Source organism: Eleginops maclovinus, chromosome 10 (assembly GCF_036324505.1).
Source record: "Eleginops maclovinus isolate JMC-PN-2008 ecotype Puerto Natales chromosome 10, JC_Emac_rtc_rv5, whole genome shotgun sequence".
Classification (NCBI taxonomy): Eukaryota; Metazoa; Chordata; class Actinopteri; order Perciformes; family Eleginopidae; genus Eleginops; species Eleginops maclovinus.
Genome location: NC_086358.1, coordinates 11416008 through 11431487, shown reverse-complemented (window position 1 = coordinate 11431487; position 15480 = coordinate 11416008). Strand labels below are relative to the sequence as shown.

The 15480-nt window shown below is 39.5% G+C and overlaps 1 protein-coding gene across 1 annotated transcript in view; it reads right to left on the bottom strand.

Annotated features, from left to right (window-relative positions):
* The window catches only part of dock1 (dedicator of cytokinesis 1), a 157038-nt gene extending 144378 nt beyond the window's left edge, over window positions 1-12660 (bottom strand). Inside the window, exon 1 of the mRNA XM_063893165.1 lies at window positions 12472-12660. Coding sequence (XP_063749235.1) covers window positions 12472-12514 — 43 coding nt within the window. The 5' untranslated portion in view covers window positions 12515-12660. The remainder of the gene's footprint in view (window positions 1-12471) is intronic.
* Between the last annotated feature and the right edge of the window lie 2820 nt (window positions 12661-15480).

Below are 15480 nucleotides of genomic sequence, written 5' to 3'. Positions count from 1 at the left end.
CACAATAGCTGACAAAATAAAAGGTGAATACTAAATTATCTGGAAAAAAATGATGTTGAGGGCACTCGGGTAGTCAGATGTTGTTTAAAGAGAGGCTACGGATATTATTATATTCAAGTGCTAGGAAATTACAATAGTTCTCATTCTTTTTAATTATTCTTCTTTTCCTAAGACGATCATTTCAATCACTGTAAAAGAAATGAATGTCTCTGAGAATGTCATTAAAATACACAGTGATTCGGTCCACTGGGGTTTGCCGGAGACATTTTGTCAGCCACACAGCATGTTGTTACAGTCAGACGGAGAAAGGGCTTTCTCTGTGACATACAGGCAGGAAAACATGATCATTAATTTCAAGTCCCTCCCTAATAGGGTTTAATAAGAGGTTTATGCGTTAAGACGTGAGCCCGATCGTTCTAATTTAGAGGTAAATGCAGTCAGTGAACCCAGGATTGTGAAATACCAACAAAATAACCCTGTTTGTTCTTAAACCAATTATAAACACTATGGCCCTTCAGCTTCATTTGCAGATGGAAAATGGCGATAATGCTATAGTAATTAACTTGAAATTAATACGACACCAGCCGGGAGAGAGAAAAGCCCCAGGACTCTCTCTCTCTCACTAGTAGGACAAGATTCCTCCTCCCTCTGACTGGAAGCAAGCAGGAAACGCCACTTCAGATATTACTGTATGACAATAAAGGGGGCCTTCCCAGTAAGCCACAAGGAAATACTGATGTAGATTAACTACCTCCAAAATAAACAGCAGCACGTCGGATATGAAAACAAAGGCTTCTTTATGTAGAGAAATCAGTAGCGACCATTACACGTTCAGCAAACACCACAAAACATATAATCAACAGCTCCATGTATTTACTAGTCATTTTTCGTATACGCGGCACTACTTTCATCCTAAGGAAAACGCGCGTAACTCTTGTTTAGTTTTAGCCGCTAAGCATTCTGGTAGTTCAGTTTCTTAACCCTTTGTTAGGCAATAGAACAGAAAACATATCTCAAATCAATATCAATCAGATAGAATACAACAAAGTATAATTATTTCTAACTCTCCTTTTAACTGTAAATAGTAATACAACCTTTAGCAGCTTTCTATGCATTAAATCAATAAACAGATTAAATCATTAATCTTATAACTGTAAGCTATTCAGTTACAACAACTGATGCTTTTGGTGGCTACAGGAAGATTAAGCAGACCTCTGTTCTTAAGGTAAAATGAGAAACAGAACACTGCAAAAACCTACATTTGTTGAGCAGAGGATAGAGAAGGGTTTAGGGTAAGAAGGAAGAAATCAAATGAAGCAAGGAGCAGGTGAAGCAATCTGCCAGATCTGGATGCCAACAGCAGTAATACCTTTTGGCAGAACTTTCTGCCACTGTGCTCCAATACGGGCCTCAGGGTGCAGGATAATGCAGGCCGATAGCTCTGCTTCCATTGCCTCTGCGGGGCCTTTAATTGAAAATCATCTTCCCAATAGAACAGGGAGAGAGGGCAGAACGCAGCTCATTACGGAGCAGCCAGCACGGCTCCTCACACAGAGCTCCTCACACAGCGGTCTCTGGTGTTATTTGTGGCCGTATACGAGTATCTGCACTGGTCTGCTCCTGCAGAGTGCACAAATATCTCCTGAGGTTTAGAATTAATCTGCAGTATCACTTTCTCTGTGACTCAACCAAACATTTTGAATGCATCTTTTCATATGCATGAAACAATGGACAGAATTCACAAAACACAGCATGAGAAAGTGAATTGGCAGTATCAACAGAGATTAGCTTTATGCACAGCAAGAAGTGGCTAATTATTTCCTGCCCTTTGTTCCATCCCTGTGATACGCATGCTAATGAATACATCATTTGCTCCAAATATTTGAAGAGACTCTGCAATTGATTCAGCAGGTTTACTTTAAAACCTCAAGGGTGGCTCCAAAAATATGACTTCAATGACAAACATATGACACAGTACTTACAAAAAATTGGTTGAGTAGTGCAAGTAGAGCAGAATAAGCAACAGGAAATGGCCGGGACTTGTTTTTCATGCTGTTATTTATAATGACAAACTGAGGCTGTGCTTTACTGAAGCAGAAGTAGCCCTGTCAGTGAGGAGAGCAGCACGGCATCAAAACTTTGATATGTCCAACACAAAAGAAGGACAGGAAAATCAGTAATAATGTTAGAAGAGGTTGTCTGCAGTCACCGACTGCTTCAAACTGCCAACATGAAACTGTCAAACTATTTGAAAAGCCAGAGAGGGCATTGTTGCACAGTGAGGAACGGTCAAAATACGGTTAACGGAGACTGCAGCGCGAATGCTTTGCTCTGATTTACTAAAGGAATACTTCCTAATATTAGCCTGATATACCTGCTCTACTTTAGATCATGCACACCTCTAATATGTGTTCATTTGCTGGAGTAGATTAAGGCAATTCACTTCCAGTATAATCCACTAAATAGACCTCATTCCACTGGTTTTTCACCGAGAGACAACAACAATATAACTATTTATTTGGCCTTAACATCCTAAGCTCTTGAAATTAGCCACCTCACTGCTCTCCCAGTGATTGCAAATAATCAGTTGTTATAAAAGCATGTATAGAGAAGCAGCCACTAACAATATCATCATTGAGCCTTTAAAAAGCTGGGCATTGTGAACCCTTTCCGAATTAATGACTGTTGGATATATTCGCTTGCTGAATGGCTCACAAATGCCAACTGCAGAATTGCATTCTTTTCAGAAAGCAACCGTGTAATCAGGAGAGATGTCGTAACCATACATCCGTTCAAGCGCAGGATTTTATTTGTGATATTACAATGTCCTCATTAAATTAAATGTAGAAAACAAGTTTACTGCCCCGCCAATCGTTTCATTTAACAGCCTAATTGAGTAGCAGAGGCCAGACGTGAATTCTCAGAAACCTACTGCAGAAATGATATAACAATAAGCATCTAATGATATATTTATAGGAAATGTTCTTATGTGACCGTGTTTGCAGAGCCTTATATACATTATTTCTTTTCTTTCAGTTCTCAAGAGGTTACGTGACGGCTGAAAGGTGTTACTGGTGGTTGAACAATGCCGGCTGTGGTTTGATTACAAAGTGAGAAATGAGTACCTCCTACTTCTGAGAGGCGCAAAAAGCAGCACTGTTCCGATTATGTGTATTATTTACACAAAAGGTTTAAATGATCATATGTTTGGGCTGGAAGCATGGTCTCCATTTGGTCTGGTTAGAACAAAGAGTTTATAATTGTTTTATGACTACTGTTCTTTTTAACGAGACACATTTCACCATCAGGATTTCTTAGAAATAAACTTTGACCACAGCATGTGTATCGACATTTGCACCCAACTCTTTATTAAACGTCCTTTCAAAACATTTAAGATATTTTGATTATGTTTACTAGAACCCTCACGTCACTATCATCACTTGTGAAGCTCAGAGTAAGTCTGGGGAAAAGTCTTGCATCACACATATTACTATTGTAACAAAAACAGATTGCTCTTCATCAGCTGGATCATAAATGAGCTTAAACTTAATTCTTCATAAGCTGGTGTTGACTAAGTTAACTTCATAACATGTTTAATTGTTATGCAATTTCAGGAAAGCTAAATTAATATCTATAAGAATTAGGTAAATAATGGTAGTCATTGCTTTAGGGAATTATGATGGCAGTGTTCCACTATTATCTAGCATTATATAGATCAGGGAGACTAATCGTCAATGAATTAAATCAAACGTATCTGGATATGTATGACTTTAATTTACCTAGTCATATCAACATACAAAAGCAAATACAGAAGACAGTGTAAGTCTTGAAGCTCAGGTCGATAACGTGATAGCCCAATGAAAACGTCTTTCATGCCCCCACTATCTCTGTTTCTTTTTCTTTTTTTTAACTAAATTGGAAACTGAGGTGTCAGCTACCACAGTGAGACGACTTCATCTAGATCCCTAAAGGTTGATCACAGAGCAGAGCTGCCACTCACTGAAATCTGAAACTGCCTGCAGGGAGCACCAACATCTGAGCTGCATCGCTCTGACTTTATCAAGTATTTAGCCACACACACACAGCCACACACTCACAGCCACACACACACACACAAAAGGCCATTTCATCAAATGCCAGGCGTACTGAAAGGCTGTCCCTCGCCGCACGTGGCAATCCCAAACCCGACTGCGACCACAACCCATGACTGACATCTCCTTGACTACTCCCCAGCACAACACACGGGACACTGCAGAGGTGACGAATGCAACATTAATGGGCAGCAGATGATATTAATGCTGACATTTCTATAAACTCAACAGCCCCATAGCTGTTGAGCCCTATGATTTCAGCTAGGCAAGTATCTCAACATGTGGGATTAGAAGATTTAAAACCAATACAGTATAATGACTGGAAAACAAAACTCTGGGCAAGTTTACTCGGGCACAGTAAATCATTTCAGTGGAGAAAATCTTCTATCTTATGGGACTTTAATAACAGCCTGCATATTGATGCTGTTGGCACTCATCTTTAACTTTGCATACACACCGAGACTCACCTGCCAAACGCCTACAGCTAGTCTTGTGAGGTATCTAGGAAGCGAGTGTTCCCAGGGAGCCCGTCCTTTTAGCCCATATTTGACCCACAGAGATAGACAGTTCGTCCTGGCACAGCCTCAGCTCAGCTGCAAGCTCATCACTCTGCTAGAATAAAGCCTCGACCAGAGTGGTCAGCTAGAAGATGCTACGAATACTAAACACAGAGTGGGTTTACAGCCTTACATTCCCTGGCAATTCTTCACTCTAGTGTTTATTCCAACGCATCAAACCCTGTTTCCATAGAGCAGTTGTGCTGACGATTCTCTTAATATTGTGTCTCCTCTGAAGAAAAGTCTAATCTAAGGAAATCAATGATTTTGTGGCAGAGTACTTTAAAAGTATAACTCGCACTCAAAAGTAGAAAGTTGGTAAACAGGGCGACATGTTACATTCAGACCAATCCAAAGGGAGGACACATTAAAATAACTTGTTTTTTTTAATCAAAAGTCATTTTGTTATGCAACCATAATAAAGATATTTTTTACTTCGTCATAAAGGATAAGTGTCAATAGCCTGCCTGATCAAATATGGCAGATAAAAGGTTCTTTTATATCAATTTCATCCTGCTGACTTTAAATTATGTAATAACCCATGTCTGCATCAGTGACCTTTGTTTCACATTGACATGTTACACACCATTAGCCATCTGTCAGGCGAGCAGGAGCAGCACAGCAGGACTCCTTTCAGACAATGCACAGGCTGCTTGGCCTGCCTGCGATCAATACTCGGGGTACTGGAGACCTCCTGCCTGTAAAGCTGGGCCAATCGCGGTCATCATACATGATCAACCCGTGTGTGTGTGTCCTTTCTTCTTCATGTCTCGCTGCCTTTGTCAAACTGCCCAGATAGACCATCACGGGTCACTGCTTTTGTCATCCATGCACGTTCATCCCTACATGTGTCACCTTTAACTACAAAGTCAGTTGGCTTTCAAAGTCAAATTGTGTCATTTTCTACCACCAAAAGGCAACCAATATAATTTACTGAGCAACCGAAGGTATTTAAGTAGAGTGAGTTTGCTCTTAGGAGTACTTTGGGTCTCAATAACACATTTCTGTATGCCATGATTCTGTATCCAAAGACAAAAACAGCCAGGATCAAGAATGAGGACAAAAGGTTCTTACAAAGGGTAAACAAAATAATTACCCAGGGTGTTGAATCATTTCTGATTCATGAGTCATGACATTAAATGTTTAGTCTCTGGAGATTGAATTTTCTCTTTGTCACTGAAGCAGCTCGTTGTTTGTTGTCAAAAGGTTACACACGTTGGCTTAGTAAACAAATATGGTTACAAATACTGGGTGAATTGCATTGTAATTATAAATCAAATTTCAACCTGTGTATCCGCTTCATGCTCTTTCCCCCCCTTCCATGTCAACCTTTCTGATCACAGCGACACTTTAAATAAGATGTAGAAGCGTGGTTTCAGTGGTGGGGAGCCAAAAAGGAATAGTGTGGAACCACTTAGCTATGCACTGATTAAATAGGCCAGCTGTCTTTTGTCTTAGCTACCATCTCACAGCAAGCCATCGGGAGCTGTACTATTAGAATTGCTCCACCAAGCAGCAAGGCCCTTAGTTAATATATGATTCTCTTTCAAAATGAATAACAGCAAAGTCCTCCTGACCTCCAAAGACAGCAGAGGAGGATAATGGGCAAAGTTGTATCAAATACTTACAGACTAATGAATACTTAAATAGTATATCATCAATACATTAAAAGGATTATTTTAAAGAATTTCGTTTAAATAAAGCTATGTTAAGTCACCATCACTGAATCAGGCAACACGATAGTGATTGAGCCTGGGCTCAACTGATGAAAGCCTGTGCATTTGCAGGCAGTATGACAAACTGGGTGTCCTGTGGCTACATTCACATCACACACAGTTTGTGATGCGTTTTCCATCACCCCTCAATGTTTGGTGCCTCAGAGAGTATAGGCAGAGCCAACGCAATAGCCTAGCTCTTCAACTCACTCCTGGTCTACACTAGCAATGCAAGTAACCGATTACAGAGGCCGAACAAAGGAAGAAACGAGCGATTACATTCAATTACATTTGGCTGACACTTTAATCCAAAGCAACTTAAAATAAGTGCAAAAAACAGAGGATCAAACTCTGAACAACAAGCAAAATGCAGATATAAATCACTTCAGGCAAGTCATACCATTGTAAGTGCTGGTGAATTTGTTACAAGGCCTAGGCTAACTCTATAAACTGCTATTATTATTATTTATTTTTTTTTAATTGCCAAGATGCTATCGAAACAGATGCTTTTTCAGTTTGCAACGGAAAATACGCAGAGTTTTTGCTGTCCTGATGTCAATATGATGACATGAAGACAAAACTTCACAAAAGTGAAAGTGAAATCTGAAAAAAACTGAAATTACCACCAGGCCCTGCCCAAGACAATGAGGTCATTGAAATTGTAACTGTAAATATTTTGACTCAAAAAGCTTAGTATACTTATACAATATCAAATTCCAAAAGTAACCCATTAAGGGAAATGTTACATTAGCCAAACAATGCAAGAACTACTAGGTTTAGTACCGAGCTATCTCAGACTGTGAGATTATTGGCACCACGTGTGACATATATAGTATGTATAAAGTCACAAATCAAGTTTTACAGATGAAGCAGAGCTGGCTAACGGGAAGAGGAAGAGGTTTTGTTGACTTGTCCTTACAGCTGCTCAATAAGTGCAGCACAGTTTAATTAAATGTGGGGGGAAAACTAGAGCAGAATGAGTTCCCAGGTGGAGGTTGTATGCAGCACTCTGCACTCCGGCAAAAACAAACAATCCAACGCCATGATGCACAAACTCATAAAAAAACAGAATAATAGTAGTGTTAGCTTAGTTCTCAGGCACCAGGTGATCGCTCATGAGAGTCTCAGTGAGTGCATCTTTAGTTACTAAACATAACCACACACATATTGGTCACCAAACCAAAGGAAGTAGTTGATCACGTCCCTCTGCTGCAAAAGACGAGCAATGTGCTGCTTTATTTATGAGCAGAGGTGGCTGATCATAAACACCACCTGGCTGTAAGAGACTAAACAAAGATGAAACTGTTTTCCTCCCGATAAGACAAAATCCCCACTCTTCTGCTTTCCTCCACAGCAACTCCCCTTCTTCTCCTGACTCCTTGCTATTAAATCAGCTTCTTTATTTCACTGTCGTAAAAGCACTCCAATTTTGGCAACTCAGCTTCTTTTCTTGGACCGACTCTGAGTGTATGGAGACAGGAATCAGGTGCCTTCTTTTTCTAAAACTCAACTTTGTAGTTAATATTGTAGAATGCTCGCTTATGTCAGAATTAATAGCTGCAATATCTGGCAGGGAGTGCGGCGATGACAAGAGCCACACTTTTCTCCCTTTCATATTTATTGTTCTTCAAGCAAACGCGAGACCTGTTCTCAAGGAAATGTAATAAAAAGAAATCCTAGCATATTAAACCAAGAAGTAATCTGATAAAAAGGAATGACACAGAGTTCACCCTCCCAAATTTTACAGCAAATAGCTTTCAGCCCAGGCTGTAAGATCCGTGTAAAATACGAGGCAGGGTGTTTTAAACACATGGTTAGAGTTTATGTAGTAACCGAGACTGCGTTTTAATTGCAACCATATTTGTGAGCTTACTGCAGTTGTGGGTGGGAGATGGTTTTTGTTTGGGTGCAGGGCGGGGGCTTCACAAATTACTTACGGCTTCAGTCGTCTCTATTTTCTGCTCCCAATGTGTCACTCACCGCTAACCTGTTCCAAATGAGAGCTGTCTAGGGTTGTCAGTCCTGTTGGTCTGCAGTCTGCCACACACCAGTTTTAAAAATATGAATCATAGCCATACCAGAGAGTGTAACATTTAGAGCCTGTGTGTACGTGTGTGTCCAATTGTAGTCTTAGATAAGCTGTGACCTGACGTACAGGAAGCAGCATGTCCTTACAGTCCAAACCTGCAACTGCAAACCAGGAGAGAAAAACAAGTTGCATGTATTTTGTACTAGTGAACGTTTTCCATGTTCTGATTTGGTATAATGCAACTCAATGAGAGGTGGAAAACATTTCTCATGACAGCACATGCTCACAAGGGTTATTTAAAGTCTCCAAGGCGATGTTTAGATACAGATAATAGTCCTGTTGCTTAGTGTTTCCTGGTTGTCCTTTCTAGAAGCAAAGGCCTCTGAAGTCAGTCTTAAGGAACAACAACATCCTGATGAAACAGAATTAATGACACAACCCTGGACATTAAAATAAAAAATATTTCTGGTTAGTTGGAAGACGACTGAAAAACATTTTTCTGGAACCCCAAATCAGTTTAGAAATTGCACAAGATAACTATGCGGAAAAAATTGCAGTTCTGTTTTATTATAGCTGGTTGTAATTTTACGAGATAAGAACGGCACATCAAGGTTAAGACAGCTATTCATATTTATTGATGAATAGATCGCCTTACTCCACTTTTATGATATGATAAGGGGTCAAAGATTGAAGTAAGGCCCTGAGCCTGAAAACGTTTAACTTCCATTTGAAGTTTGTCCATAATTCTGTGTTTGTGCGACTGCCTCATGAATGCCAATAAATTCCGACAATTCAGCAGATCAGCGGAGTGAACTGCGGTCTGATGGGCAGCACTCTGAACATGCCAGTGGAAGTGAAGACATTGTTTGGTAAAGGAAGTAGAGCTAATGCCTCAGGGTAACAATTATCCTGAGAAACAATGTAAAAAGCAATAATGTGTGTTGCCTCTGGTGGGATGAGGAGGATTCTAGACGCATTAAGAACATGAGTTTCCAAAATTTAAGTCAAGCTGCAAAGATGCCGTACCCTGTTCAGCGGGAACAAGTACAACACACACTGATGCCTGTAGATGGAAGAATCAGATCCTTTACAGAAGTTCAAAAAGTAATAAAACTGCTGCCACTGGAGCCATTGAAGCTGCTCATTTTTGATTGTCATTGTTACATTTTGTTTCCTATCCCTTCCTCTTCTATCTTTCTTCTGCAGTGCTATGGCAAAGGCAAAATAAGCCCCCTAAAAACCTTTAGAAGTACAGAAGTAGTCCTTAAAGAATCATGGGTTATATTTCTCATGTTGTAGAGATTGTGCCTCGAAATCAAGTACAATGGTAAAGTAAAAGATATATTAGCCTTCGAAATGTATTACTTAATTTCGAGGCACAATCTCTACAACATGAGAAATATAACCCATGATTAAATGTCACTACTGCTGTTAGAACAGGGAAGTACAGAGTTGTCATTCCTCACTACAGCTAGGGTATTTCAATGTTGATGAAAACAAATATCATGATGTTAAATCATTTCATATAAATGACTTCAAATGGATATTGGTGGTTGAAAAATATTTTTAAGAAAAAGGTAGAAAAAGGCAATTCTGTGATGGATGAAAGCCGAACAGCCTTAAGTGTTCATTTCACCCTGGTAGTAGATCCTAAAAATGATCCCACAAACTACAGAAAAAGCTTTGAAGACTAGGAAACACAGATTACATTATGATTACTGCTGAAACAATTAGGGTGTTTCCAACAATCTTGTATAATTTAGTTCAAACCTCTCCAGTTTATAGACTACAGAATATACAAGATGACTGAAAGATATTCAATATATATATTCTAACCACAACCAATCATTTGGGTTCACGGAAGAGCTGATAATGAGCTGGTGGGGTCTTTGGTCGCCAAACATAAGGACCATCAGAGAACTACACAAGCAGGAAGGAAAAAGAAGCCATGAATATTTGATGCATTCATATTTTCTTTGCGGTTATAACTGTGACACAAATCTATTATGGTTCAATTTCCAATATTAGTTGCTTTGGTGGATGTAGCTACTGTGCAAAGCCTTGCTTCCCCAGTCATCAAAGTTCTGTAATATGAATCTGCAGCTATGATAACAAAGTTCTTTATTATCACTGCTCCGCTCTATGGAAGAAGACAGAAGCATTTATTATTAATACCGCTGTGAAAAGTCTAAAGGGGACTCTTTTCCTACATACACTAATAAAGCCATGGGGCCATTATGAGAGTAGTAAATGGTGTGAATAAAGTTTTGCTGAAACACGAACAGGTCCACAGTGAGTACTGCCAGCATAGGGCTAACACAAAGTGCTCATTAGTGCAACTTGGTCAACAAATGAAGTATTAAAAATTGCAATGGCTGTGCACCCCATCAATCCTCTGCAGCAGTGATGTGGCAGCTGCCTCTCTTTCCAATAAGGACTCATCCTCTGTTGAGTTACTTAAGATTTTCAAGCCTGCTCACTTATTTGAGAATACACCCAAGCAATTATTAGCATCAAGTTGTATCACACACACTTTATATAAACCAGAGGTGTTGAATCTCGAAAATAATCGATAATTTAAATATTTGTTAGTTGCATCCTATTATAAATAATAGCCAGCCATATCTGCTCAAGACAAATTGACAGCAGACTCATACAGCGTGGAATGGACTGAAAACAACAGAGCTCATTTGGAAGCCGCGGTCTGAGATGAGCTTCTGTGTAACCTGCTGAACTCATCCATCAAACAGCATCAGCATCCCTCACACAGCTGCAAGCCCTCGGTCCCACTAATGGACAAAGTTGAAAAGGGACTCCGTATGCATGTGGCGGGGTACATAGCACAAATTACAAATAACGAAACACTGTCCAAAACCAGATTCTTCGAGAAAAAAAAACATGTAGTTTCATGTGGTGACTGTTCAGGTCCAGCATGTTTCAGGGGCTGCCCAGTAAATCTGATTTCATGATGATATTATTAAGCACAGCTATCTTTTTAAACAAAATTATTGCCATATTTCGCACTATGTTAAACAAACAAAGCAAATATTTTCCGATACACCATGTTTCTCGCTTTTTTGCCTTCATTTAGGTGGTTTAAGAGATTCTTTATATACAATACATCAGGTCTGAACAAGAGAAATAAACAAATCCGTAATTACAAACCTATGTATCTGCGGTGCAAACAGTTATGGAAATGTTTTCAAAAATCAAATCTAATGCAAATAGTAGTAACAGAATGTGTGGTCCCTGGGGCCACATTTTAATAAAAAAAGAAATACTGCAGTTTGATGCAAATTATTTTGAATCAAGTTGTTAAAATAAAATGGTTTATCAGCATCTGCAGAAAAGTACTTACTCATAGTGCAGAAACACATTATATAACTGTATTGTTCATACTGAGTGTTTAAAACACAAGTAAATAGGCTACTAATAACAGCCATGTCAGTTCTACAGCAGCAAACTGATTAAATAATGCCCCTTTGGCATTTTCTCAGTGAACCCTTTAATATAACGTCAGTAATACAAGCTGCTTTGATGATATATGTTTAGTGTTGCTGAATAGTGCCCTACGGGAGAGAGTGGAAGCTAAACGGGATAGTGCTCTCAATCCATAGTGGCTGGCTTCAAATCATGGAATGACAATAAATAATAAGAAAACAAAAGTTTTTCCCACGTAGAAGACTAAACGTAAACACAAACAACAAGACAACTAAACAGATACAAGTTGTGCGTAGCCTGTTACTAGCTAGTTAGTTTGTAGCGGAGGCCCCATTACACAGGAAACAGAGCTACAACTAGGCGCGCCTCTAACAATTCCCAATCCACACACTGACCTCTTTCTCACAATAGACATTCCTTGTTTTGCGTTTCGTGCAAAACTAGCAGGAAAATTACCGACAGTTAAACTTTGCATTCACACAGTTCAAGCACATTTGAAAACACAAATCCCGCGTACAGCCGCACGAGACACAAAACAACTAGTAGCTTTCTAATCACAATCCTTCCCAAACTTGTGCAATCTGAGAGAAGAGAGCTAGGACGAGCTAACGATGGAGCATGCAAGTTTTCTTACGTACCAACTCCATACTTTTCCTTTTTAGTGGGCACCCAGCGAGACATTCTCCGTGTCGAGGCTTTCCCGAGTTGTCGTGTAGCCTGTTAGAAAAAGGTCCAAAAGTGACCAGTTGTTATTTAAGAGGACTTTTAGTTTTCTCTGAGCTTTGGGGAGCCACTCCGAGCAGCCATTTTCAACCAGTGACAGGACGCTCCGCAAGGGGGAGGAAGGGAACACAACTTTTTCAGCCTTCATACAGTAGGAGTCCGTCCGGCTAAACGCCCGCTGCTGTTTATACCGAGGAGGAAACTACTACACGACCGATGAAAAGTTAACTTTATGTACGTTTAAAGAAGCATATGATTATAAATATGACTTAGACAAGTTAAAGATAATACGGTATGTGAACATTAAGAGCTTTGCTTGGTCAACCCAATCATAAAATACACAAATAAAAATATGTAATAGTTCATAATTTAAGCTCTTATACGTTTTTATAACTTGTATGTTATAGTCGTCTTTCCTTAACTTTAAGGCTGCTGTAAAAAAAAAGAAAAAAGTTTTGTCTTTTTTTCTACTCTGCCATACAGGCCTAACATTTGCAAAAGATACACAATACCCCAAAAACGCAAGGGTTATATATAATATGATGAAAACGTATATAAAAATAAAGGCCACACTAATACTGGCCTACAAGTAGCGATTGTAAACTTACAGAGATAAGAAAGAGACAGTATATTGAGTATAACGAAAGTAAGTAAAAAGTGAGGTAGTGTTGGAATGTAGTGCATAAATTATAAGTTGTTATAGTTTGGAAAAAAACCTTTTTATTTTCCTTATACTGTTGAGACAATGAAGCTGTTGTCAATAGTCTGATTATCATGCTTCACTGACCTTGAAATAAATAATTGAATAGCAAATTCCAAACAAAAAGTTCCAAATGATTCTAATCCCATTAAAAACAATTAGTACAGTATTCCTATAAATAGATGTTTTTCATGCAGCAAGATTTTCCTCTATGTTGTTTTCCCATGGTAAAACACACAGACATTGTTCCTTTGAAAAGCTCAACCACAACATGAGAGTCCATGCTGTCTTTTTCCATTTCCTTTGTTCTTTCTTTCTTGTTGTGCCTAAAGATGAATCTACGGGAGCAAAACTATTCTGAGCAGTGATGTGAAATAAAAGTTATTACTCAGAGCTGCAGGTGCAAAATAGAAGCCATCAGACCGATGCACTGATGCATTTGAATCCGCCTATCATTATTTATCTTGTTTGAACAAATATTGCATCTCGTCTTTTAGAGCAGTCTTTCAAACTTATGACCCCATGCCCTCATTTGCTCACTTTCTCTTCTTGTCGTGTTGGAGAATTGCCAGCAGAGGGCGGTGCCGCTTTCAAGCCTATTTTAATTTCCAAGACCCTTTCTTTTGAACCTTGTTTAAATCTTTCTTAACTCAATTGAGTTTTTGATTGTCATGATGCAAAATGCTTTACACCATGGCATGTTCCTTCTGTGTGTTGCTTCTCAGCTTGATAAGGTGTCCTAAAGCAGGTCACAGCAATTTATATTTGAGATGTCTCTTCGTTATCTCTGTTTTTAAAGATGTTTGGGAAATGTTATACCACCAAGTGGGACTCAAATCGCTTTGAAAAACATTTGGGACTGATAATCCACTAAGAAACACAAAAAGTAATTAAACATCCAAGCGACTGCCATTTCTTTTTAGGAAGAAGTTGTATCTTTGATGATCTGTGTTATCTGCCATCTAGATAAAGAAATGGCCTCCAGCTAGAACATCTCTATCTTGTAAACACCCTTCGCTCATGCATTATGGGACATCATGTGGGTCATGCTAAATTATCCAAGAGGACACTGGCCCATTTTAAAGAAAGTCTTGCAAATGTCACATGGCTCAGTTAGAGGCTTGAGGATATAATGTATCATCATCAGCCACCAACCACGAGATCACAGGGAAGAGCATAAACAGTGGGAATGTAACAAAGAGGATTTCTGAAGCAGTAAGTGACTCATGAAACGACTTAGAGTATCTCTTAATTAGTGATGTGCTATCATTTGTAAGGATGCCTGAATGTCAGAAAGTTTGATTTGCTCTTTTAAACAATGTGTCTGACTTGTAGAAACCCAAAATTGGATGGTTTGGTGATTAAAATGGTGAATTTGAATTATGTTCTTTCTTTAAATGGAGATATTGTTATTTTTAGCATTGCATCAACAAGTGTTAGTTTTTTCTTTCAGCCCGCCCACCCCTCTGTCTCTTCCCATCTCCCTCTCTGTATTGGATGTTCAGCCCTTGTGCTCAGTAACTCCTTTGTTCGGCAAAGCATCCCTCACATCGCTACATGCTTCACTGGAGACAGTACCCACTAGCACCTAGTTTGTAACAAGACAGAGAGTGTTTACTTCCTTAACACCAAGGAATAAAGAGTTGGGAGCAGTCGAAAGAGGATGGATTGGTAAGTGTCAGTAACACAGGAGTAGATTCATAAAAGCAGGTTTTTTTGTTGACAGAATATTTGCAACTATTTCTAATTGCTATGTGAATCCTGATCCCTTCTCAAAACAGATCAACGATGAACTCCTGCATTCTTGTAGCTACTTATTCCTCGCAGTGCACATCTGGCATGCCTCATATTAAGAAGTCCAATTGAGCCAGGGGAGTCTGATTAATACCTCCACTGTAAAGGGCTTTCATTGTGGGCTGAAACTCAATGCTGGTAACCTGAGCTCCTAGGATGACTCTCCGCACACCAGCTGCCCACCTACGGAGAACTCCGAGCTGGAGGAAATCTGGAGATGAGTCCTACTGGGAGAGCTTAATACCAGAAGGGGAGGCTATGCCCCGGGTGTCTCGTCCTCCACGGGCACAACGGCCCCAGAGTGCCATTGAAGGACGCCAGCTGGATGGCTGGCTGGAGCACCTACAGAGAATAGAGAGGGAACTTCTCAGAGCCCCAGTTCATGATCAGGTTCCAGCTTTCAGTGATCGGACATCATCCATGCCTGCTC